Source organism: Podarcis filfolensis, assembly GCF_964270895.1.
Source record: "Podarcis filfolensis genome assembly, chromosome: 8".
Classification (NCBI taxonomy): Eukaryota; Metazoa; Chordata; class Lepidosauria; order Squamata; family Lacertidae; genus Podarcis; species Podarcis filfolensis.
This window is the reverse complement of record NC_139611.1, coordinates 6,072,650-6,099,258: the sequence shown is the minus strand read 5'-3', so window position 1 is coordinate 6,099,258 and position 26,609 is coordinate 6,072,650. Positions and strand designations below refer to the sequence as shown.

The 26,609-nt window shown below is 48.4% G+C and overlaps 1 protein-coding gene across 8 annotated transcripts in view; it reads left to right on the top strand.

Moving 5' to 3' along the window:
* DMTN (dematin actin binding protein) overlaps window positions 1–26,609 on the top strand; it is a 58,710-nt gene that overhangs the window by 12,700 nt on the left and 19,401 nt on the right. For all 8 annotated transcript variants that reach the window (XR_014551817.1, XR_014551818.1, XR_014551819.1 and 5 more), the window contains exons 2-3: window positions 13,740–13,799; window positions 16,485–16,541. Coding sequence is in view for 5 of the 8 variants with exons in the window: in XM_083629555.1 (XP_083485681.1) it covers window positions 16,524–16,541 (18 nt within the window). In the remaining 3 variants the exon portion in view is untranslated. The remainder of the gene's footprint in view (window positions 1–13,739; window positions 13,800–16,484; window positions 16,542–26,609) is intronic.

Below are 26,609 nucleotides of genomic sequence, written 5' to 3'. Positions count from 1 at the left end.
TTGGTTCCCAGCCCCTTGCTCCTCTGCAGCTCTCCCACATGCACACCAGAGCACGATGAGTAGGCTAATCCTGCTTTTAATCGCAGATTATGCACCCCATGACCCCCTTCCTGTATATCAGAACCAGGCAGTGCGGCTTCCCCTTCACAGAGGACCCGGGTTCCAGGGCTAGCCCAATATATTTGGGTGCCTAGTTCAAAATTCCCCCCTTCGCTCCCTCCCCATTACACACAGAGAAATTGACATGGGTCCCAGTCCATTGGGGATTTTTCTCCATTGCAGTGAGCAAGCATGCTCTTGTTTCCTGTCCCCTTGGTTTCAGGGGACCTCACACAGGAAAACATACAGGTGGCTTGTTATATAATGTTGCTGTTTATTTATATGCCACCTTTCAGCCAGAAAGGCGGCTCCCAAGAATAAACAAGTACAGTGATGCAAATGACAAAATATTGCAGTGCAGCAAACATACCAGCATGCCAATACAATCCTATACGAGTCTAAATTAAACGCCTGACATTGCAAATGTCTTAAAACCCATTGAAAAGGCAGCCGATTATTCCCCACAAAAACATTGAGAAAGCAAGAATGAGAACGGCTAACAGATTGAGGGTGAATCCTGACAAGACAGAAGTACTGTTCTGGGGGGACAGGAGGCGGGCAGGTGTGAAGGACTCCCCTGGTCCTGAATGGGGTAACTGTGCCCCTGAAAGACCAGGTACACAGCCTGGGAGTCATTTTGGACTCACACCTGTCCATGGAAGCACAGGTCTATTCTGTGTCCAGGGCAGCTGTTTACCAGCTCCATCTGGTACGCAGGCTGAGAACCTATTTGCCAGCAGAGTGTCTCTCCAGAGTGGTGCATGCTCTGGTTATCTCCCGCTTGGACTACTGCAATGCGCTCTACATGGGGCTACCTTTGAAGGTGACCCAGAAACTACAACTAATCCAGAATGTGGCAGCTAGATTGGTGACTGGGAGCGCCAAGACCACATAACACTGGTCTTGAAAGACCTACATTGGCTTCCAGTATGTTTCCAAGCACAATTCAAAGTGTTGGTGCTGACCTTTCAAGCCCTAAACAGCCTCAAAGGCCCAGTATACCTGAAGGAGCGTCTCCACCCCCATCGTTCTGCCCAGATACTGAGGTCCAGCACCGAGGGCCTTCTGGCGGTTCCCTCACTGCGAGAAGTCAAGTTACAGGAAACCAGGCAGAGGGCCTTCTCGGTAGTGGCGCCCTCCCTGTGGAACGCCCTCCCACCAGATGTCAAAGAGAAGAACAACTACCAGACTTTTAGAAGACATCTGAAGGCAGCCCTCTTTAGGAAAGCTTTTAATGTTTAATAGGTTATTGTATTTTAGTGTTCTGTTGGAAGGTGCCCAGAGTGGCTGGGGAAACCCAGCCAGATGGGTTGGGTATAAATAATACATCATCATTATTATTATTATTATTATTATTATTATTATTATTATTATTATTATTAACTTCAGCAGCAGTTCCTCCTTGTAAGGGTTCCAGGCAGCCTTCTCCTTGCAGAGTTGAGAGGCAGCTCAGCTCAGTAGCAATTGGCACAGGCACCAGAAAGGTCAAGAAGCCGGTTTGCAGCGCCTCCTCTCTCTCCCACCGAACAGCAGGAGCTGCCTGGAATGCTGAACCCTGTTTGGGGGTGGCTGAGATCCAAGACTAGGCTGGGATGCAACACGCCCAGCTGTGTAGCTTGCAACAGCAGAGGAAATGTGTGTATCTAGACTTCGTTTTTCCATCTCGTTCTGTTCAGCAGGAAACATCAGCCCAGCTGCTGGCGCTTTGTCCCACCAGCTTGAAACACTCTCTCGCCTGCATCCGAAGCTTCTAACAAACTAGACAGTCAGTGACTTGTCTCTGGTTGCTTGTTTGCAGGAAACAGGACTGGCCCATTATATTGTGCTGCCTGAGGTGGAGGGCGAGACGGGGCACATCCAGAAGCTGGCTGACTGCAGGAACATTTGTGGGGATGTTCAGGGATGCAGGAGAGGATATATTGGCTGATTATAGCCTTTCCAACTTGTGTAAACAAGTTCCACAATTCAGCAGAGTAACATTCCCTTTTTTAAACTTGCAGCGGATGCATTTGCTCAGGCTCACTAAAGCCTCTATAATAATTGTTCTGGTATTTCCCCCTCATTCCCTCATAAAAGATAAGACACGACACAGTCTTCTATAAAAGTATAAAAAGAGTTTACTCACATTCTGTTCACAGTCGGATCACAGGAGGCAGACTTAGCTTACAAAAGCAACGTACACCTGGAAACTATCTCATAAGGAGACAGTCCCTTTGTCCTCTCCTGGCTGGAGGCCAAGAGAGCATCTTTGGCTAAGCAGATGTTGCTTCTTCGATGCATGTAGTCAAAGATGGCTGCCCTGTCCTGTGCTTTTGTCGTTACCTGCACAGGTGAGGCCTTGCCCACCTCTAGTCACATGCAAAGGAAGTCTGTCCCAGGCCAGAAAGAAACAGGAAGTTTACCTGCTGGCTGGACATTCATCCCTGTGTGTAAACATGTTCACTCTGGGAATGTTGTACTTGACTGCTCTTGGGTTTCACATCCCACAACATAGACTTTGGGCTTCTCTTCTAGGGCATCTTTGCCAATCTCCAGGTGGAACCTGCTCTGCCTCCTGCACCTGTGGCTCAGATGCCAGCTTTGGAAATGGAAAATTCTGAGTGGGGCTGTGGTGAGGACATACCCTTTCTGGCGACTGGCCTAGAAGCAAAAACAGCAGCAGCCAGGCCAGTTTTGGGGGTGATGGTGTGCTCGCTTGCTCTCTTCCTCACAGATCACCAATGCCAGGAAGGGCCTGCTGTCGTCTGCCTTGCGAAAAGGGCATATCTAGGCCAGACTGACATCCTATATAGAAAAAGGGTGTGGGGCTGTGTGTGTTTGTGTGTGCGTGTGTGTGTTGCTTTTTCCCTGAGCCTGACTGCACTCAGCTCTCTCCTTATGGCAGTTTCCGTGCCATTAACTTGGTGGCTCCTACATTAAGATTTCATTGTCTCTAATGGACTCTGCTGAAAAGGGAGAGGGGGGAGGGGCACTTCCTTGAGCCCCTCCACCGCCGCCGCCACTGCCGCCCTCAGAAATCCATGGGAAACTTGTGGCTTTGAGCTGCCAGTCGCTTGTGATTCAATGGAGGCTCTTCAGATGGAACGAGAGAAGTGGACACACCTCTGTTTACTCCAATGCGCTCCCGCTGCTGCCTTGGGGAGTGGGGTGTCTGCACATTAGCCACACTCCATTTCTCTCTCCTGTGAGATGCTCTGCTACACGCAGTTTTCCCCTAAACCAGCTTCAATCTGATTTGATGGAGGGGTAAAGAAAAACCACTGAGCCTAGGACTTGCCGATCAGAAGGTTGGCGGTTCGAATCCCCGCAACGGGCTGAGCTCCCGTTGCTCAGTCCCTGCTCCTGCCAACCTAGCAGTTCAAAAGCACGAAGTGCAAGTAGATAAATAGGTACCGCTCTGGCGGGAAGGTAAACGGCGTTTCCATGTGCTGCTCTGGTTCGCCAGAAGCGACTTAGTCATGCTGGCCACATGACCCGGAGGCTGTACACCAGCTCCCTCGGCCAATAAAGCGAGATGAGCGCTGCAACCCCAGAGTTGGCCACGACTGGACCTAATGGTCACAGGGATTTGAACCACCGATCTTCTGATCGGCAAGCCCTAGGCTCTGTGGTTTAACCCACAGCGCCACCTGCGTCCCTATAGAATAACAGGATTGCTGAGTTGGAAGTGCCATCCAGTTCAACCCCCTTCTATGCAGAAATCACAGCTAAATGTATAGGTGGAAAACTACTTTATGTCCCAGGCAGACCCACAAGGCTTTTTGCTCCTGCCAATGAGTGCCCCATAGGCTCCCTGCCAGTGCCAGTGGTGGTGCCCTCCCTGGCCATTGGTGCCACATGCACCCTGTAAAAGTGCTAGATGTTCAGCAGGCATCCTGGAGCCCCAGGCACCCATTTCCAGGGGCTCCTGGGACTCTAGAAGGAGCTGAAGGGCAGCGCAACCTGGTGGGTGATGCCAACAGAGGACGTGCAGGTGAACTGAGGAGTCACAAGGTGGCAGGTGGCATCTGGCCCAGGTCTACTGGGGACTTGAGGAAATGCACTTCCAAGCTGGCAGCATGACCGGCATACCTGTACCATATCCAGGTGGCGGGGGCGGTATAGACAGGGGGAAGTGTGGTGTAATGGTCAGAGTGTCAGACTAGGACTGGGAGACCGAGGATTGAATCTCCACTTGGCCAGGAGGCTCGCTGGATGACGTTGGGGGAGGGGCAGTCACTGCCTCCCAGCCTGACCTACCTCACAAGGTTGTTATGGGGATCACATGAGGTGCGGGGAAAGAACCATGAAAATGCCACTTTGATCTCCTTGGAGAAACAGGTAGGATAAAAATGCAAAACATTGACCACGAACAATGAAATGTTTGTTGCAGATATTTTTCCCACATTTATTATGCTATTTTTTGTGATTGTTTGTTGTTTAGTCGTATCCGACTCTTCGTGACCCCATGGACCAGAGCATGCCAGGCACTCCTGTCTTTCACTGCCTCCCGCAGTTTGGTTAAACTCATGCTGGTAGCTTCGAGAACACTGTCCCACCATCTCGTCCTCTGTCATTCCCTTCTCCTTGTGCCCTCCATCTTTCCCAACATCAGGGTCTTTTCCAGGGAGTGTCCTCTTCTCATGAGGTGGCCAAAGTCTTGGAGCCTCAGCTTCAGGATCTATCCTTCCAGTGAGCACTCAGGGCTGATTTCCAGGGCTGGTTTGGTCTTCTTGCAGTCCATGGGACTCTCAAGAATCTCCTCCAGCACCAGAATTCAAAAGCATCCATTCTTCGGCGATCAGCCTTATTTATGGTCCAGCTCTCACTTCCATACATTACTACTGGGAAAACCATAGTAACTATACGGGCCTTTGTTTGCAAGGTGATGTCTCTGCTTTTTAAGATGCTGTCTAGGTTTGTCATTGCTTTTCTCCCAAGAAGCAGGCGTCTTTTAATTTCGTGACTGCTGTCACCATCTGCAGTGATCATGGAGCCCAAGAAAGTAAAATCTCTCAGTGCCTCCATTTCTTCCCCTTCTATTTGCCAGGAGGTGATGGGACCAGTGGCCATGATCTTCGTTTTTTTTGATGTTGAGCTTCCGACTATATTTTGCGCTCTCCTCTTTCACCTTCATTAAAGCGTTCTTTAACATGAAAAAACTCGGTAAACTTATTTGTAAAACTTTCTTGTTTGTAAAACCCCATAAAAAGCAAACAAACAAATCGAGAAGCCTTGGCCAGGTCGGGGGGGGGGGGTTCCTGGTGCATGGCCCGACGGGCGCCTCCGCTCCCTCCCCGCCTGCGGGCCCCTCGCTGGGCGAGTCCGGCCGGCCCCTCCGGCTGCTTCTGGAACTTGTGACCCGGCCGAGCGCGCTTCTGGCACCGTCAGCGGCTTTTCCATCGCCGCGGCCTCCTGACCCCGCGAGCTCGTGCAGCCGGGAGAGGAAGGGAGCGAGGCGGGGAAGGCCCGGGCCGGCTGCCTCTCTCTCTCCTCGGCTGTCGGAAGCGCACCTCCCCGCGGCTGCCGGTCCCCGCTGGTGGGAACTCTGGACGCGCTCAGAGGCACCCTTGGGCCTGGCCGGGCGCCCGCGGCTCCTCCTTATCTGCTCGCAGCCGGCGGGCCGGGCGGGGCGCCGGGAGGTTGGAGGGGGCGCGAGCCGGGCGGGCCCCTGCCTGGGCGCAACAGATAAGCACCACCGGCCAACCCTCGCTGCCCTCGCCGCCTCCTCTCCGCCGCCGCCGGCCTCTTCCGAGGGCGCTCAGCACCAGCTGAAAGCACGCAGCCCAAGCGCCATTGCGCGCCTGCGCCCCGTCGGGCGCTCTCGGCTCGCTCTGAGTAGTTCCTATGTAGGTTCTCCGGGGCAGAGGTCTCGACTGCTGCCCTAGGAGACCCCTGCGCCACCAGAACGTTAACAGAAACGCGGCTTGAGTGGAGCAAAACCCGTTCACACGGCGGAGCTCCGGCGTTTTCGACTCCGATTCACATCAGCGCCTCTGGCGCTGCTGGCTGGGACTTATGCATCCCAAAATATCTGGAAGGGGGTCTTTGGGTATGGCAAAAACCAGCGGACCCATGCCTTTGTGCCAAGGGGCACTTCGTCCAAGTCGCTGCAGAGCCACTGGAAATGCAGCGAGAGAGGGTCTGCATAGCAGTTTGAGGGGGAAACGTGTTGAATGAGGCGTTGCTGCCGCTGTGCGGATTCTTTTAGTCCACCTGGGCAAAGATGCAGAGTGATGGGTGCAGCTCTTTCGCCAACCTGGTGTCCTCCAGGTGTTCTGGACTACAACTCCCATCAGCCCCAGTGACATGTGTCTGTGCCTCATACAGGGCTGGTGGGAAGAGTAGTCCAGAACACCTGGAAGGCGCCAGGCTGGTGCAGAATCATGCTTTCTAGTTTATTGACAGCTTGGGTCGTATACCAGCCCCATGTGAAAACCACTAGCTGGGCTGGCGCCTTGTTAAACTATGGAACTCTCTTCCACATGAGGCAGTCAAGGCCACCAGCTTGGTCGGCTTTAAAAGAGGGCTAGCCTTATATTCCTCTGTGAATTTTTCCACCCATGGCTACCGACCACAATGCTTATGTTCTGCCTCCATTCCCCCCCCCCCCATGGTCAGAGGCAGCTTCTGAATACCGATTGCTGGAAAGAGGAGAGGCTGTTCTTGTGCTCAGGTCCTGCTTGTGAGTTTCCCATTATGGGTGTCTGGTTGGCCACTGTGAGAACAGGATGCTGGACTAGATGGGTCAATGGCCTGATCCAGCAGGCTCTGCTTATGTTGTTACGTTTTGTGAGGAAGGGAAGCGCTGCTGGCTCAAGCTGAATAGCTTCCTTTTGCCAGTGACTTCCCAGAATATAATAATAATAATAATAATAATAATAATAATAATAATAATAATATAATTTATACCCCACCCATCTGGCTGGGCTTCCCCAGCCACTCTGGGCGGCTTCCCAAAAAATATTAAAATACCGTAATACATCAAACATTAAAAGCTTCCCTAAACAGGGCTGCCTTCAGACGTCTTCTAAAAGTCTGGCAGTTGTTCTTTTTGACATCTGCTGGGAGGGCGTTCCACAGGGAGGGCGCCACTACCGAGAAGGCCCTCTGCCTAGTTCCCTGTAACCTCACTTCTCACAGCGAGGGAACCGCCAGAAGGCCCTCGACGCTGGACCTCAGTGTTTGGGCTGAACAATGGGGGTGGAGACACTCCTTCAGGTATACTGGGCCGCGGCCGTTTAGGGCTTTAAAGGTCAGCACCAACACTTTGAATTGTGCTCGGAAACGTACTGGGAAGCCTTACCTGAGGAGCCAACTTGGTGATGCGGATCAGAGCACCTCAGCAGCTGGCTCATGCAGAAGTCCCCCCCACTGAGAGCCGCCTCATAAGCCCTCTTGAGAACAAAGGGACGTGTCTTCCCCACCCAGTCCTCCTTGCCCTCCCCTTGACTTTCTGAGCCTATGGAAAATGCCTATGGAAAATCTGAGTTTCTGGATGCTGCCAGGCCTGAGTGGCCGACCTCTCTGGCACACACAATGTGCCCTTCATGCTCCCTGCCTGCTAACGCTGCTGCCGCACACAGACCCGGCTTTCAGGCCAGATGAATGGGACACGCCTGGTCCCAGCATCTTCCACAGGGGATTCCAGATGCCTCCACAATCCCCTGCCGTCCAGGAAAGAGCTTTTCTGTTTGGCTGCAAGGACGTGAGGCAACTGAGGCACAGAGAAGAGGGCGGCAGAAAGAGACACGCTGTCCTTCCCGATTTCACCCAACTTTTTCTAGAGGCTCGTTCCTTCTGCAGTCATTGCAGGGCAAATTCTGGAGGCAACAGCACCTTAAAAATTTAACGGGTTTATTGTGGTTCGGACTTTTGTGGGCCAGAGGCAAAGCCAGCACAATAACTCTGGTAGCCCTTTAGGTATCTATTTGCTGCAGAAGCAGCCGCTCAGAACAACCTCTCTTTCCTGCTCAGTACCAGCCAGTTCAGACCCCATGAGGGTACACATGACATTATTATTATTTTGCCCCAACATACATCACTTTATTCTTGGTGACACTGGATTGCATTTGCCATTTTACTGCCCATTCACTCTGTTCGGAGAGGTCCTTTCGGAGTTCTTTGCAACCTCTCTTTGTTTTAACAGCCCTGAACAATTCAGTGTCGGCAGCCGTATTTGGCAACATCTTCGCTGCTTACTCCTAACTCTGGATCCTTTATGAACAAGCTGTGCATGTTTGAGGGAGGGGCGAGGTGAGCGTCAGGGCAGCCCTCTGCAACCAGATGTGCTGGTGGGCTGATGGGGAGTTACAGTCAAAAACATCTGGCGGGCACCACCAGACACAAAAAGGTTGTGCTAGGATGTAGTTGCACCTTTGAAACTTTGCACTTTTTGCTGCAGCCTTTCCTTTTGTTTCTAAAATGGTTACATAGCTTTTCTGTTCAAAAAGACACAAATTATACATATACATTTGCCAGGAGAATGATTAAAAAACAAAGTCATGGAGGCAGGAATGCCATCTTGGCACCGTGACCATGGGTGCCTGGGGCCATGAGCCCCAGGGAGCTGGCACCCATGAATGGAGGAGACGGCTATCAGTGGCTGCTAGCCACGATGGCTAGGCTCTGCCTCCACAGCTGGAAGCAGCAATGCTTCTGAATCTCAGTTGCTGGAAACCACAGGAGGGGAGAGTTGCTCTTAATAGAATAGAATAGAATAGAATAGAATAGAATAGAATTTATTATTTATACCCTGCCCATATAGGGACGCGGGTGGTGCTGTGGGTTAAACCACAGAGCCTAGGACTTGCCGATCAGAAGGTCGGCGGTTCAAATCCCCGCGACGGGGTGAGCTCCCATTGCTCGGTCCCTGCTCCTGCCAACCTAGCAGTTCGAAAGCACGTCAAAGCACAAGTAGATGAATAGGTACTGCTCTGGCGGGAAGGTAAATGGTGTTTCCATGTGCTGCTCTGGTGCATGACCCGGAAGCTGTACACCGGCTCCCTCGGCCAGTAAAGTGAGATGAGCGCCGCAACCCCAGAGTCGGCCATGACTGGACCTAATGGTCAGGGGTCCCTTTACCTTTACCCCGCCCATCTGGCTGGGTTTCCCCAGCCACTCTGGGTGGCTTCCAACAAAGTATTAAAATACAGTGGTCTGTTAAACATTAAAAGCTTCCCTAAAGAGGGCTGCCTTCAGATGTCTTCTAAAAGTCTGGTAGTTGTTTTTCTATTTGACATCTGGTGGGCGGGCGTTCCACAGGGCGGGCGCCACTACCAAGAAGGCCCTCTGCCTGGTTCTCTGTAACTTGACTTCTTGCAGTGAGGGAACCACCAGAAGGCCCTCAGCGCTGGACCTCAGTGTCCAGGCAGAACGATGGGGGTGGAGACACTCCTTCAGGTATACAGGACCGAGGCCATTTAGGGCTTTAAAGGTCAGCACCAACACTTTGAATTGTGCTCGGAAACGTACTGGGAGCCAATGTAGGTCTTTCAAGACCTGTGTTATGTGGTCCCGGTGGCCACTCCCAGTCAGCAGTCTAGCTGCCGCATTCTGGATTAATTGCAGTTTCTGGGTCACCTTCAAAGGTAGCCCCACGTAGAGCCCATTGCAGTAGTCCAAGGTCCTGCTCATGGGTTTCTCACAGACATCTGACTGGTCACTGTCATAACAGGACCCTGGGCTTGGTGGGCCACTGGCCTCAGGGGTGGTTTTAGGGTGGTGCGGCCGATGTGGTCGCACTGAGTGCTGCGATGCGCTGCAGGGGGCACCACAACAATACTGTAGAACAGAGCGCGAAAGGGGGGGGGCACTGAATTTTAGCCTTGTCCAGGGTGCCTCTGAAATTTTAGAGCCCAAAGTCTCCTACTGCTGGCCTGATCCAGGAGGCTTTTCTTATGTTCTTGAGTTCTTAAGGCAGCCATACAGAAATCCCTTTGTTTCATCTGTGGCTAATGGCTGTATTCTGTTCCTTTATGTAGCTGTTTGTTATTATGGATATATCACTATTGGCTGTTATGAGAGAAGGGACAAAACCAAATTCCACTTCCTCTGTGCCTGGGACCCTCTGTAGGCTCCACCGTGTGGATCTGAACCATCATGGAGTTACCTTTGCGCAGATGCACCTTGAGAAAGGCTCTGTGTCATTGATTCCTAAATATTCCTTCTGTTTTTCCTGCGAGATGATCTTCCTCATGGGTCTTTCCAAGTGCCCGCTCTTTGTTCTTCTTCCTCCCTTTTTCTCTGAAGCAAAAAGTTAGGGGCCTAGGAGGCTGCCTTAAAAAGGTAAAGGACCCCTGACAGTTAAGTCCAGTCGTGAACAACTCTGGGGTTGCTGCGCTCATCTCGCTTTATTGGCCAAGGGAGACAACGTTTTTTCCGCAGACAGTTTTTCCAGTTCATGTGTCTAGCATGACTGAGCCGCTTCTGGCGAAACCAGAGCAGTGCATGGAAACACCGCTTACCGTACCTTCTCGCTGAAGCGGTACCTATTTATCTACTTGCACTTCGTGCTTTTGAACTGCTAGGTTGGCAGGAGCAGGGACCGAGCAACGGGAGCTCACCCTGTTGCGGGGATTCAAACTGCCGACCTTCCGATCGGCAAGCCCAAGGCTCAGTGGTTTACACCACAACACCAACCAAACCCTTGGCCTAGCTGGCTTAGTAATGGCTCTTTGGAATTCCAGACAGGGAATCTTTCCCAGCCCAACATGGAAGTTCCAGACGGAATGGAACCAGGGATCTTCTGCATGCAAGGCAGATGCTTTTCCCTTGAGCTTCGGCCCTGCTAGCGACAAGCAAGCACCAGGGTGAGCAAGAACCACCCACCCACCTCAGCACTGCTGCCTCCTCCTCCCAGAAAGCAGGCTGCTCATTAGGGCTGGCTCTGATTGTCAGCCGAGCGCCTCCACCCGCCTGGCTGTTGCCAGGGCCTTCCTCTGGAGCCTTCCCTGGGGGCTGCTGCTTGCGACAAAAGGGCTCATTACCTTTTCCTTGGCTGGCAAGTGCCAGGCGGGCGCGAGGGGCGGGCATGGATCAGTTGCTGGTCACCAGCCCAGAGACAGGCCTCTTTGGCAGACCAGACCCAGCGGAGCCAGTTCCCCTCCACTGAGCTAAGAGAGAGACCCCCACATGTCTTCACAGGCTCAGCAGCTCTTTCTGAAATTTTGGGTTGCTGTGATTTTACTGAGTTGCATTCACTGCTCAATAAACGAATGGTTCTGGTTTGCTTTATTTATATGTTTGATATTCCAGTGTTTACAGCACTTGTTTACCCTCCCCTATTGTGACTGTTGTGAGCCGCTTTGAGCTCAGTTTTTGTTGTTGGGGAAGTGGAATGAAAACGTTAAAATAGTAGGAATCTGTGCAAAGAATATAGATAACGTAAGCAGTATACTGAGAACTATTGGAAGTTACATATTTTAATTTGTCATGCAAGTGTAATATATTGTACTCTTTTATGTTTGTTCCTTTATCTTTTCTTCATTTATTGTTTCTGTTCATTTGTACCGTTTTATATGTTATGTATATTTGTCTATGTGAAAAATAATGAAGATTTTCTTAAAAAAACACACATTGAAATTGAATAAGAGTCAAATAACACGCATGAAAATGGAGTTGTGGGGAAGAGACTGTTAGTTGAACACAGCTGGGGAAAAGGGACTCAGTTTGTAAATAGTTTTTTGTGGTGGTGCTGCTGCTGCTGGGTTGATCTCAGATGCTGTCCCTCCATTGGTTTCTGTTACGTACTGAAGTTCTCACCCTGGGCCAGCAGAGGGATACTGTAGATAGTTTTCACTCAGGTCCACATATGCAAATAAGGAATTGAAAGTGACGTTCAGTGATTGGATAGTTACAGAAAGTTGTTACTGTTGCTTTGTAGTTGAACTCTATATAAGCAGGCTGGCTGAACCCTTCAGTTCAGTTCTGTTCTGGCCTGTGAATAAACAAGAGCTGTTTGAAGAATCTCTGTGTCGTCTGATATGTTCACCCACAACTTAACAGTGTCTTGCTGGGACAGCTCTGGGTCTTCTGATTCGTGCTCAGTTAGGAGGAACTTTCTGACGGTGAGAGCTAATTCAACAGAGGAACGGACTCTCTTGGGAAGTGGTAGACTCTCCTTCCTCGGAGGTTTTTGAACAGAGCTTGGCTGGCCATCTGCCAGGGGTTCTTTTGCTGTGATTCTTGCATTTCATGGGGGTTGGATTAGATGACCCTTGGGGTTCCCTTCCACCTTTACAGTTCTATGATTCTGTCTCCATGGATGGATTTGTGAAGATGGTGGCCCATCAAGCATTCCATCATTCTCAGCAGGTGAATGAATCAAGCACCTGGGCCTGCCCCAAATTTCCTCTTCTCCATGTGCTTCAGGCTCTGAGGCTGAAGGCACTTCTGAGACATGCCTACCCCCAGCTTACAAGCTGGGCAGCTTTGGAGCTGCTCACCCATTTGTGCTTTGTGCGTTTGTGTGTTTTTTAAAAAATAAATAATTTATTTAACATAATTGTTACAAAATATCAGCAAAATATTGCAAATACATACATACATATATATATATTTCAAATAAGCACATATATATGGGAAAAGGAACAAAAGAGAAAAGAAGAAGAAGAAATAAAGAGAGAAAAAGAAGTTGGAAGAATTTCTTCCAAATTTATTGTACAAATATCTCAGTATGAAAATAATAAAAAAAAATCATTGGTTGACTTCCATCGCTGACACTGCGCTTCCTATATAGATTTTAAGCAAGATTGTATCTGTCATTCTGTATTTTCCCCATACCATCTCACACAAATATTCTAATCAATAAGTTTTCTAAATCTTTCATAAATCTATCCTAAACACAACCGATAAAAAGGTAAAGGTAAAGGTACCCCTGCCCGTACGGGCCAGTCTTGCCAGACTCTAGGGTTGTGCGCTCATCTCACTCTATAGGCCGGGAGCCAGCGCTGTCCGCAGACACTTCCGGGTCACGTGGCCAGCGTGACAAGCTGCATCTGGCGAGCCAGCGCAGCACACGGAACGCCGTTTACCTTCCCGCTAGTAAGCGGTCCCTATTTATCTACTTGCACCCGGGGGTGCTTTCGAACTGCTAGGTTGGCAGGCGCTGGGACCGAGCGACGGGAGCGCACCCCGCCGCGGGGATTCGAACCGCCGATACCTTACATTTAATCCTTGTCTACATAAATAATCATTTATTTATTTTTCCAATTCTTTTTAATTAATTTTCAACATTTATCACAAACATATCATATATAACACACAAAAAGAAACATACATTACAATACTAAAGAAAAATAAAACAAAAATAATAGACCTATTACTTCTAAAACCCAATTTAACTTTCATTGTTAACTGACTTCCTCAAATCCCCATCCAACTGAATTTCATTGAATCGCTTTGTAACAGCTCTCCAAAATCATATTTCTCATGAAATTAACTCCTTCAGTTTACTATCCTCTTCTCTTTTCTTAATAATCTAGTCCATAATCTTTTAGAATTTATTCTTATTCTAGTCCTAGGCCTGTTTGGTACTTTCAAGTAACTTCTAACCTCTTATCTTACAATATTTACATAAATAATCATTTAGACATTTCCATTGTTTCTGGATTATATTTTTTGTTTTTTGTCTTATATTTTGTTGTTGTCTCTCCTTGCAGAAGGAGCCGCTCATCCAAGTCCCGGCCTGCCAGGAGGAATGGGAACAGCCAGGTGAGCAGGTAGGTGGCCCCCACACCTATTTCTCCATCTCTAACAGAGGCTGGCTTTTTGCGGCCTCCCTTCATGTGAATCTCCTTTTTTCCCCCCAAAAAAATTTTTTATTGGTTTTCCATATTTAAAAACAAACACAAATACGCAAACAAACAAACAAACAAACAAAAATCTTAAATATAATAATTCCACTTTGTTTACATTGTTGGATGACTTCCTTGACTCCCCCAAGCTGAGTTTCAATGTACCGTATTTTTTGCTCTATAAGACTCACTTTTTCCCTCCAAAAAGGAAAGGGAAATGTGTGTGCGTCTTATGAAGCGAATGCAGGCTGCACAGCTATCCCAGAAGCCAGAACAGCAAGAGGGATCGCTGCTTTTACTGCGCAGCGATCCCTCTTGCTGTTCTGGCTTCTGAGATTCAGAATATTTTTTTTTCTTGTTTTCCTCCTCCAAAAACTAGGTGCGTCTTGTGGTCTGGTGTGTCTTATAGAGCAAAAAATACGGTATATCATTGTAACAGTTTTCCAAAACTATTTTCACATAAAATATACTTAGGCAATTAACATCTTTCTTTCTTTTCATTTTCACTTTAGACATAGTATTCTACAACATCACATATTTAAATCCTAGGCCTATCTGATACTCGCAAGTAATTCTATTTAAGTTATCTTAACATATTTAGCTAAATTGACTTTGAATTTCTTCCATTCCTCTTGGTACGCCTCCTCCTTCTGGTCGCGGACTCTTCCGGTCAGGTCGGCTAGCTCCGAAAAGTCCACCATCTTCATCTGCCATTCCTCCACTGTTGGTACTTCTTGTAGTTTCCAATTTTTGGCCAACACAATTCTAGCTGCAGTTGTGGCATACAAAAACAGTACTTCTTGGGCAACCTCCATGTGAATCTCTTAGCTTCACCTCTGCAATCCTGAGATCATGCTGGCCTGAACCCTCCCCACCCCCACCATCCAATCAGTTTCCCAGCCCCCTGCCACCGAGCCATGAATCTTTCATGTGCCTGTCATCTGCCCCTCATGTTCCATTAGCTTCACTTCCCCTCACTCTGCTATCCCGCCCCCCTCCTCACCTGCCGCCCACAGTCCACGCTTGGCAACCTCAGCCCCCTAATAGGGTAGGAAGGCAAAGCCCATAGAGACCTGGACATGGCAGAACTGTGGCGGCAAAAAAGTCCTGTTGGGAGTTGCCTGGTTCCTTCCTTGGCCTTCCTGACTGACCCCTCATCCATACGCCTCTTTTCGGTAGCTGAATCATCTTCAAAGTGACTCACAACAGCAACGCTGCCTTCAACTGTGGAGGCAGAGCATAGCCATCCTGGCTAGTAGCCATCGATAGTCTTCTCCCCACTGCCTCCAGTGGGAGGGAGTTCCATAGTTTAACTTGGTGCTGTCACTGCTGTGTGAAGAAATGCTTTGTTTTTATCCCACCAGTTATAGCATTAGGAGAGAGGGAAGAAACCTCTTCCCTACCCACTTTCTCTGTGCCGTGAATCATTGCCTTTCCTCCAATTTGTCAAGGAGTCAAAGGGCCTGGAAAGATGAAGCTCATTTAGGGAGGGAGGGAGGGAACACGGCCACGAGAAATCTGGATGCGGCCAGAGTATCCAGCCAGCTTCGCTTTTTGCCCCATTGTCAAATGATCTGGAGGGATGCGGGTGGCACTGTGGGTTAAACCACAGAGCCTAGGACTTGCCGATCAGAAGGTCGGTGGTTCGAATCCCTGCGATGGGGTGAGCTCCCATCGCTTGGTCCCTGCTCCTGCCCACCTAGCAGTTCGAAAACACGTCAAAGTGCAAGTAGATAAATAGGTACTGCTCCGGCGGGGAAGGTAAACAGCGTTTCCGTGCGCTGCTCTGGTTCGCCAGAAGCGGCTTAGTCATGCTGGCCACATGACCCGGAAGCTGTACGCTGGCTCCCTCGGCCAGTAAAGCGAGATGAGCGCCGCAACCCCAGAGTCGGCCACGACTGGACCTAATGGTCAGGGGTCCCTTTACCTTTGCCTTTACAAATGATATGGAGCCTTCAGCTAGACAGCATCCCTTTAAATCCTCATGATGGTCGGTAATGCAAAATGTGCTATATGGCGACCCCTTTTTAGGATGCTTTAACAGAGAAAGAGAGAGAGGTGGTGCTGTATGTCATTCCTAGCTTTTGCATCGCCTTTAATCCACATGGAGCCTTTTATTCATTTGTTACTTATTTATTCCATTTCCATCCTGCCTTTTTCTCCACAAGGTCAAAGTGGTGGACTTGGTCCTCTTTTTATCCCGTTCATTTTCCCAGTATAATTCTGAATAACTCGGGAAAGTCACTACCATTCCATTTTACAGATGGGAAAATGAGGCCGAGAGATTTCAGCTGCTGCCTGCTTGGCTGTGATTTCCCAGGAGGTGTCCTGTCAGTCGGAGGGGGGTGGGATGGAGGCAGACTGCTCCCATTGGCTGTTCCAAAGTGATGACAAGAGGAACCTTATAGGGCAGGCTGTTTTGGACTTCAACTCCCAGCAGCCCCGTATGATGCTGTGGGGCTGATAGCATCAAGGCCCTGCTGTCTGGGGAAGATAAGAGTTGGTTCAAAACATCTAGAAGGCACCCAGTTGGGGAAGGCACTTCTGGAGAAACTGGCCCTGTGAGAATCTGCTCCTTCTAATGTAACCTGCCTCCTTCTCCTTGGACAGGACTTGGTGAATGAGTTGGACCCTCAAGCAGGAGACTGAATGGAGAAACTACAGAAGGTAACCGAGCTGGTCTGGTCTGGGCCTGCCCTGGGAAATGGGTTCCATGGGTTCTGTGGGGCTCTCATTATGGGGTGAGGAGGGGATCTGTCTCACCAGAGTGGTGCATGCTCTGGTTATCTCCCACTTGGACTACTGCAATGTGCTCTACGTGTGGTTACCTTTGAAGGTGACCCAGAAACTACAGCTAATCCAGAATGCTGCAGCTAGACTGGTGGCTGGGGGCGGCTGCAGAGACCACATAACACCGGTCCTGAGAGATCTGCATTGGCTCCCAGTACGTTTCCAATCACAATTCAAAGTGTTGGTGCTGACCTTTAAAGCCCTAAACGGCCCTGGCCCATTATACCTGAAGGAGCGTCTCCACCCCCATCGTTCTGCCCGGACATTGAGGTCCAGCACCAAGGGCCTTCTGGCAGTTCCCTCATTGCGAGAAGTGAGGCTACAGGGAACCAGACAGAGGGCCTTCTCGGTAGTGGCGCCCACCCTGTGGAACGCCCTCCTTTCAGATGTGAAGAAAATAAGCAGCTATCCTGTCTTTAAAAGACATCTGAAAGCAGCCCTGTTTAGGGAAGTTTTAAATATTTAATGCTGTATTGTTTTTAACACTCGATTGGGAGCTGCCCAGAGTGGCTGGGGAAACTCAGCCAGATGGGTGCGGTATAAATAATAAATTATTATTATTATTTATTTCCAGGAAACCAGGTTGTGGGCAGCAGCAGGCAAAACAGCTTTGGTGCGGAAATTGTGATGGCTTCCGATTCCATCGCATGGCAAGTCCTGGCAAACTGGGTCCCACTGCAGAGATTGTGGGCGGCCACCCTTTGCTTTTCCAAGGGCTCAGGCCAAAAGTTAGATCCAGCAGAATTAAAATGCATCTTCTTGAATTTGCGTGATTTTCACGCAAGTTTCCCTACTTCCCGCCCTCCTTCATATTAATTTACTATAATTATTCATTTTAAAATAAACAAATGGATTGTTATTTAAATTTTCCTCAGGGCAAAGAAAAAATACCTAAGAACAAACACAACATACCGTATTTTTTGCTCTATAAGACTCACTTTTTCCCTCCTAAAAAGTAAGGGGAAATGTGTGTGCGTCTTATGGAGCAAATGCAGGCTGTGCAGCTATCACAGAAGCCAGAACAGCAAGAGGGATTGCTGCTTTCACTGCGCAGTGATCCCTCTTGCTGTTCTGGCTTCTGAGATTCAGAATATTTTTTTTCTTGTTTTCCTCCTCCAAAAACTAGGTGCGTCTTGTGGTCTGGTGCGTCTTATAGAGCGAAAAAATACGGTACATAACAAAATTTCACTGTGATCTTAGTCCCAGTGCTGCTTTCTTGACAAATAGGAGGGTGTTGGCAGAACTGAAGTAACCAGAAGACACAAAAATAGATCAAATGTAAAAACAGCACAGGATGTAGAATTGCCAAAAGAGGTAATTCATACATTTTTAACCTAAAGGCCGAAAGTGTTTAGGAATAATACCAGTCCACAATGGATGATAAAAATCTGTGGGGGAGGCCTGCCCCCTGAGGTCTCCAAAACAAATTTGACAAACGGAAACCAAAAAACAGAGTGATGTTTTGGATTTTAAGCGTCTGAGTTGTCTGTTCTACTGCATCACTTTTTCTGCAGCTGCTAACTGCCATCCCTTTGGAGTGAAACGGGAGTGGGTCTCCGGTGCTGGGTCAATATATTTATTAAAGTATTTCTGGATAAAGCCGCAGTTGTCATATCAGCTTGGCATTTAGCACAGATGTTGTAAAAGTGTGGTGTTCTGTTTTGGGACAGCCCCAATGAAGAAGACAGCAGGGGTTATCCAGACCCCGATGATGGTTGCGAAGGGCCTCCAATGACAGTGCAAGCTTCAGTGCCCCCAAAATGTAGGTCCATCACTGTCTGGGTGTCAATGTTTTGAGTTTGGCAGGGCCAAACTGCCTCAGAAGTCTCCTAAAAGTGACCTGTTTCATCCCAGACACGATGCAACAACATCACTGTGCCATTGTTAATAAACAGGAGAAGATGGTCTGTGAAGTGGGGTGGAAGAGCTAAAAGGTGATGCAACATTAACAAGAATAGAATATAATTTATTATTTATACCCCGCCCATCTGGCTGGGTTTACCCAGCCACTTTGGGCAGCTTCCAACAAAGTATTAAAAAACAGTGGTCTGTTAAACATTAAAAGCTTCCCTAAAGAGGGCTGCCTTCAGATGTCTTCTAAAAGTCTGGTAGTTGTTGTTCTCTTTGACATCTGCTGGAAGGGCGTTCCACAGGGCGGGTGCCACTACCGAGAAGGCCCTCTGCCTGGTTCCCTGTAACTTGGCTTCTCGCAGTAAGGGAACCGCCAGAAGGCCCTCGGCGCTGGACCTCAGTGTCTGGGCAGAACGATGGAGGTGGAGACGCTCCTTCAGGTATACGGGGCCGAGACCGTTTAGGGCTTGAAAGGTCAGCACCAACACTTTGAATTGTGCTCAGAAACATACTGGGAGCCAATGTAGGTCTTTCAAGACTGGTGTTATGTGGTCTCGGCAGCCACTTCCAGTCACCAATCTAGCTGCCGCATTCTGGATTAGTTGTAACAAGTTTGTGTTTGGATTCTCAAGCAAGCCTAAGACAAGATTCTGCAAGCTATTTTTTATTTGATTTAAAATCTATGGCTAATCTAAGGAGAGGTTGAGCTCAGGCGCCTTCACTCTGACCATTAGGGTGGCCATTCATTTTGAGGCCTTCCAGACTGAGGAAGGACTGTTTTAGCAGATCTGCAACGGCAGGAGCAACTTTTGACTTCATGAGGGAAACATGTGGTTGCAAGGCTGACTGAGGGGAAAGGGGTTACTTGCTCTGTATTAATCTTCTCTTTAACTTCACTGAATGTAATAATCAGTCCACCCATCAGGTTCTTTCAGTACCTGCAAATGAGAAGCTGAGTTACAGCACTACAGGGAGGGCTGTGACGTGACCAGGGATCTAATTAAATGGTGCTAAATCTCCTTCTCTGTTTCCTGCGTTGAGCAGGGTGGTTGAATGGGGTGGCCTGCAAGGTCCCTTCGGACTGTGTGAAATTTGAAAACCCTGTTGGCAGGATTCATGTCCTTCAAAAGGTGGCTGTAGAATATTTGCAGAATGATCAGTGGGTTTCTGTTCTGCTCAGCAGATATATGCAAAATGGGGGAGCAGTTCTAGTAAAACAGATTCTAACACCCATTTGGAAATATTTTTGGAAAAAAGAACCAACACCCTCTGTTGATATTTTATCAAGTTGACGAAGGGTTTTTTTTTAAAAAAAAGTGGCATGTTAGTGACATCCCAGAAGTCTGTGATTCCACTTGATGAACTGAATTTGATCAGTGGCTCCAGTGGCTCTGCTGAGATCCCCCTCTTTCTTTTTTCTTTTTCCTTCTCCTCCTGTGATGAGGCTGCATTTTAATATTTTAATGTTTCAATATTTTAATGTTGTATTTTAATCTTGTTTTAAAGTTGTATTCATTCAACTTGTTTTTATTATTGCTTGTTAGCCGCCCTGAGCCCAGCCTTGGCTGGGGAGGGCGGGGTATAAATTATTATTATTATTATTATTATTATTATTATTATTATTATTATTAAAGCATGGAGCGTCCCAGTCTCCAGCCGCCCAACACCCCTTGAGGCTTAGCTTGCTCCATCCTTCCCCAACCTGGTGCCCTCCAGATGTTGTGAATGGCAGCTCCCATCAGCCCCAGCCAACATAGCTGGCAAAGACTGCTGTATGCTCTCTCGGTAAAGGTTAAGGTACCCCTGACCGTTAGGTCCAGTCACGGACGACTCTGGGGTTGTGCGCTCATCTCGCTCTATAGGTCGAGGGAGCTGGCGTACAGCTTCCAGGTCATGTGGCCAACATGATTAAGACACTTCTGGCGAACCAGAGCAGCACACGGAAACGCCGTTTACCTTCCCGACAAAGCGGTACCTATTTATCTACTTGCACTTTGAGGTGCTTTCGAACTGCTAGGTTGGCAGGAGCAGGGACCGAGCAACGGGAGCTCACCCCGTCGCGGGGATTCGAACCGCCGACATTCTGATCTGCAAGCCCTAGGCTCTGTGGTTAGCTTGGCTAAAAAGATGAAAACGTGAAGAAAAGGTCAGCTAAAATACCCCCAGATCAGGTTTCTGTGATCAAGAAGATAGGCTTATTGACAAACACAAAAGGCTGTAGAATTGCAGTGGAGTAAGGGAAAAGAGAAAAATAAACTTCTACCTTGAAATGTTTGCCATGGCTGAGATAATCAGCAAGTGAGTGGCAGAAAACAAAGCATGGAGTCAGGCTCGCTACTAACTCCAGTTTTGGCTGTATATTCATAGGAAGCTTAGCCAGGACATTTGGGTGGGGGCACCGGTTCACGATTTAAGGCGGTAGGACATACAGAGCCAGCACTGAAACACATTCCATGTCTGGTGTGAAGCAAAGGCAACTCTGTCCCTTTAGAAATGGGGTCAGGTTGGCTCATTCAGGCACAGGCTGACAGGATTACAATAGATGTCAACTTCATTCCTGCATCGCAGGGGTTTGGACTTGATCACTTTTGGGATCCCTTCCAGTTCCACCTTTCCATGATTCTGTGGACACTGAAAAGCTCAGTCCAGCAGGGACACTTGCCAAGCCCTCTTCCCACTTCTCTGTGACAGACTAGGGGGAAAAGGAAAAATTCTGAAGAATCTTGGAGGTGTTGAAGAGGTTGGTATCACTGCAGATATATTTTTATAAATCGGCCAGGCATTGCAAAAAAACCCCCCTCTATACTCCATGATTTTGTAGTGGTCCAGCAGGGGTTCTGTTAGGTTACATTGAGGATGCTGTAAGGAGAATGTGCACAGATCTTGGAGGAAGTTTGATAACTGCCGCAAGAATAATACTTGCAATGTTGATAATAATCACAAGCCCCTAGGGTAATAAAAGAACACCTGCTTAAGGGTTGGGAGGTGTGAGGTGTGGCTTATATTGTTAGGGAAAAGGCTCCAGCATCTGTGGGGACTTGCAATTGTGAAACAAGCTCTCTTCGGGGAAGAAAAAGCAATTATCTGTTTGTCATGTTGGAATAAAATCTGACTGCAGAATGATGTGAGGTAGCAGTACAGGGGCTGTGTGTCCTTTGGGACAGAGGACAGTCCTCTGTTTGGAGGACTGTCAGGTAAAAGCTCAGTTTGAAGATGACCCAAAGAAGGGAGAGAAGCTGTATGTGTTTGTGGAGGGGGTGGCAGCAGTGTGAAGTTCCTCATTCGTAGTAAGCAGCACTTGGACGGCAGATGGAATTATAAAATGACCAAGGTTCATTTATTCCAACTCTCTGCAATGCAGGAATCGCCACCAGGACCGGATTTAGGTTTGATGAAGCCCTAATGAAGTCCTTTGATGAAGTCCTTTGTCAACAACAAATTGTCACTGTTTTTTGTGTTGAATATATGCTATATGGTAATTTAGGGACCTAATAGGTATCTCAAGCCATTTGCCCATGTTGCCATGCAACCAGTCCATGCAGAATGTAGGCACCCTATATATAGAAAGGAGCAAACCAGTGATATTTTAGGGAGCAGGCTAGCAGCCGGGGCCCATGACTTATAGGAGCCTACACAACACAAAACACTGTTGCTGTATGTAGGTATTATTTTATTTCTTTTTAATCTTACATTTTGGAAATGTACATCCAGTTGTTGTTTCTCCTTTAATTTTTTTTGGGGGGGGCCCAAGAGAGAGGGGCCCTAAGCTATAGCTTGTTTAGCTTATATGTAAATTCGGCACCGATCACCACTAAATAATCTGTGACAGATGCCCTCCCCTCCCAACCTCTGTTTAGAAACCTCCAAGGGAGTCGATTCCACTGTCAAACGGCTCTTACAGTCAAAAAGTTATTCCTGATGTTTAGTTAAAAGAGGTCACAGTCTTTTCCACTACGGTGAGGCGATGCCCCTTCAGTTTTCTCTCAGCCATAGTACTTATTTATAGTTTTGCACTTACACTTACAAATTAGCCTACATAAATGGGTGTCCTCTTTTGGGGGGCGATGCATAGAATAGTTGGAAGGGACCCTGAGGGACATCTAGTCCAGCCCCCTGCTACCGCGGGCAGCGAGTCTTGGCCTTGCTGCTGAAAGAAGGAAATAAATGACCGAGGCTGCATTAAAATGGAAGTCACTGATCAAATGTCAGATGTGGAGGGTTTTACAGTGGTACCCCGGGTTAAGTACTTAATTCGTTCCGGAGGTCCGTTCTTAACCTGAAACACCACTTTAGCTAATGGGGTTCCCGCTGCCACCACACGATTTCTGTTCTCATCCTGAGGTAAAGTTCTTAACCTGAGGTACTATTTCTGGGTTAGCGGAGTCTGTAACCTGAAGCGTATGTAACCTGAAGCGTATGTGACCCGAGATACCACTGTATTCTGTTTTGTAATTTGACTGCTATGAAGCATTGCCAGATATCTTGGATCCAAAAAAAGCAATCTATTCCGCAATTCTTTTTGTAGGATTATATTGTAGGCCAGACGAGGCATTCACTTGAAACATTTTAAAAAGACTGCCCCATCTCGCAGACTGGCTTTCCAGTGTGTCCCTCCCCACCCTGCTTTTTAACATCCAGGCAGTGAAACTTGGCAGCCGGCTTGCTCGAGGCTTTGTGATGTGTAGCCGGTTCTAAGAAAGGTTTTCTGTTTCTGTCTCCGACTGGATAGCCAAGAATCTTATCAGTCAGTCTCCAGTCCCCTTTGGTGGCACATTTGCAAGGGGGCTGGAACAGTCAGCAGCTCTGCCCAGAACACAGCGCTTTGGGGACACACAGCAACCCATCTGATTGGCAGGAGGGAATACAAATGTATATTTGTGACAAAGCCAGAGTTTACTGTGCCTGCTGGAAGGAAATCCTTGCTGGAAACGACTCTTCAATACGCTGCCTGCATGGCCAATGCAAATTTCCGTTTGGCCTCATTGAGTGGCATTGACTTTCTTTCCTGCAGCTGCTGCTGTGCATGTACGGAAGACAAAAGCGGATTTTTTTTAATTAAAAAAAAATAATGCACTCATAGGGATACGGGTGGCGCTGTGGGTTAAACCACAGAGCCTAGGACCTGCCGATCAGAAGTCGGCGGTTCGAATCCCCGCAACGGGGTGAGCTCCTGTTGCTCGGTCCCTGCTCCTGCCAACCTAGCAGTTCGAAGCACGTCAAAGTGCTAGTAGATAAATAGGTACCGCTCCGGCGGGAAGGTGAACGGCGTTTCCGTGCGCTGCTCTGGTTCACCAGAAGCGGCTTAGTCATGTTGGCCACATGACCTGGAAGCTGTACGCCGGCTCCCTCGTCCAATAAAGCGAGATGAGCGCCGCAACCCCAGAGTCGGCCACGACTGGACCTAATGGTCAGGGGTCCCTTTACCTTTACCTAATGAACTCATATGCAAGCCTTTAATCTATTGGCAGCCATGCAGGAAGGTGGAGCTGCGATTGCATTCAGTCTTCTGCCATGTAATGTGCTGGGTCAGGCCAAGTTTAGTCCAGCATCCTGTTCTCATACTGGCTGACCAGACGCCATGCAAGCAAAAGAGTGTTGGCTTCTCTAGTAGTTTCAAGCCACTGGCCTTCAGAAGCAGTGGTGTAGCGTGGGGGTTGCAGGGGGGGCCAGCCGCACCAGGCGCAACATCTGAGGGGGGGAGCGCTAATCTAGTGGAAGAGTCTCGAGTGCTAAAATCCACGGGTTAGGGGGCGCAAATTACTTGCCTTGCCCCGGGTGCTGACAACCCACGCTACGCCACTGTTCAGAAGCATTACTGCCTCCAGCTGTGGATGCAGAGCAGTCATCCTGGCTAGTACCCATCGATAGCGCTCTCCTCCGTGAATTGGTCTAATCCTCTTTTAAAGCCCTCTAGACTGGTGACCATCACTGCCTCCAGTGGCAGGGAGTTCCATAGTTTAACCATGCACTGCATGAAGGACTTCCTTTTGTGTCACTGAAAAGAAACGTTTTACTACATATTTTTTATTATTATTAAAGATTTTCTTGATTTACAAAAGTGTTTGCAATGTCTCTCTCTCGTATTTCCCCCCCCCCCATGTAACATTTTTACAAATCAGTTTCATTTGTTGAGACATTAGGAAGAATAGGGGGAAAGAGGTGGAGGGGGGGAGATGGGGGGGTCGGGTGATGATATTTCTATTTTACTTACTATATGTAGGGTTTGGTGTCAGCGTTGCTTGTGCACGTTCTTTGCTGTTCACTTGTGTTCCTTTGGTGGTGAGAGAGGTTGGGGTTGGCCTAGGGTGTGGCTGTTCATTTGTGGTTGGCTGTGGTGGTCTTTGTTTTCGTGTGAGTGGGGTGGGTGGGTGTTTTGGATCAGGTTAGCCATATTGATTTGTATGCTGTTGGTGGATTTTTGTTGTTGTCTTGTTGGGCTGTGTATGTGATAAAGAAGGTGTCTTCTTCTGTTTGTCCCCCTGTCAGTTTCAGTTTATTGGTTAATTTTTCTAGTAGAGCTGTTTCCCATACTATTTGGTACCATTGGTCCATGCTTACTCCTGACAGGTCTCTCCAGTGTCTGGAACAGAAGCGTTTTATCAGAAGTTCCCTTTTAGCCTGACACCCGGCATTTTTTCCATAGAGTTCTGCACATTTGGCATGAATTTACACACACACACACAAACAAATTTTTAACCTTTCCTCCCCTTGCAAAATTCTCCTTTTGGCCTCTGATAGCAGACACCCCTTCCCTTCTTCCTCCTCTTTCCCCCTCATTATACATCACAGGAATTTCCTTTGCTGCCCCCACCCTGGTCTCTGTTGTTGGAAGTTGGAGGGAAGCCGAGCAGATTGCGCTTGGCCTGTTTCTTTGTGTGTTGTGATGATGTCCCCCTGTGCTGGTGCTTCTGCAGCCGAACTGACCTATTTTTAACACCCCATCAGTGAAATTAGCCCCCCACCTTGGAAGTTTAATGGGAGTCCAAAGTCTGAAACGGCAAAAAAAAAAAAAAAAGATCTTCGTTGAATATTTCAACCCCACAGCCTAGAGAAATGAAATGAAATAACAATAAAAATATGCAGGAAAACAATATACACTGGTACCTCGGGTTAAGTACTTAATTCGTTCTGGAGATCCGTTCTTAACCTGAAACTGTTCTTAACCTGAAGCACCACTTTAGCTAATGGGGCCTCCTGCTGCTGCCATGCAACCAGAGCATGATTTCTGTTCTCATCCTGAAGCAAAGTTCTTAACCCGAGGTACTATTTCTGGGTTAGCAGAGTCTGTAACCTGAAGTGTATGTAACCTGAAGTGTATGTAACCCGAGGTAACACTGTACTGTGCAAGCACAGATTAACAGTTCCATCAAAAACGGAACAAAACTCAACAGCAGTGAGGACAAAAATTAGAATTTCCAAGCATCTTATGGGGAGGTCAATACCTTCTGCCATTACCTGGGGAGGGAACATGAATCGTTGCCCACAAGCCTCCACAATAGAAACCTCCCACCCTGCGTTTCCATAAATACAGGTGGAAAAGAGGAAGAAGGCAACCCCTTCATGGAGTCCCCAAAGTAAAGAGCCCCCTCCCTTTTGGCATTGGGGCAGCAGCCGCCTTTAATCAGCAATATCTGGGGGGCTAAAAGGCACCCCATGAGCCACAACTGGGGTTTCCCTTCTCCTCTTCCTCCTCCCAGGCTTCAAGGCTGGCGATAGGGCCGCTAGGAAGGAGGCAGGCAGATGGATTTGCTTGTAGCCACAATTGCAATGGATTGCAGTGGAATTTCAGTGGAGACAAATACATGGCCAGAGGTGTTGTTCTCATGCACTAGCGCTCTGTCTGTCTGTCTGTCTGACTGTCTGTCTCTCTCTCTCTCTCTCTCTCTGTGTGTGTGTGTGTGTGTGTGTGTGTGTTGTGACATTTAAAGGGGAGGAAGAAGCTTCTCGAATGGCCATAAAGCTCTTGCAAATGCAGCTGTTCTAATTTTTGGCCACACATCCTGGCCTTTAGGGAAGCATCGCCACCTGGTGGCTATTGACGGCTGCTGCCCTGGATAAAGTGACTGCTGTCAATCTCCACCTGCCCGTCCACAC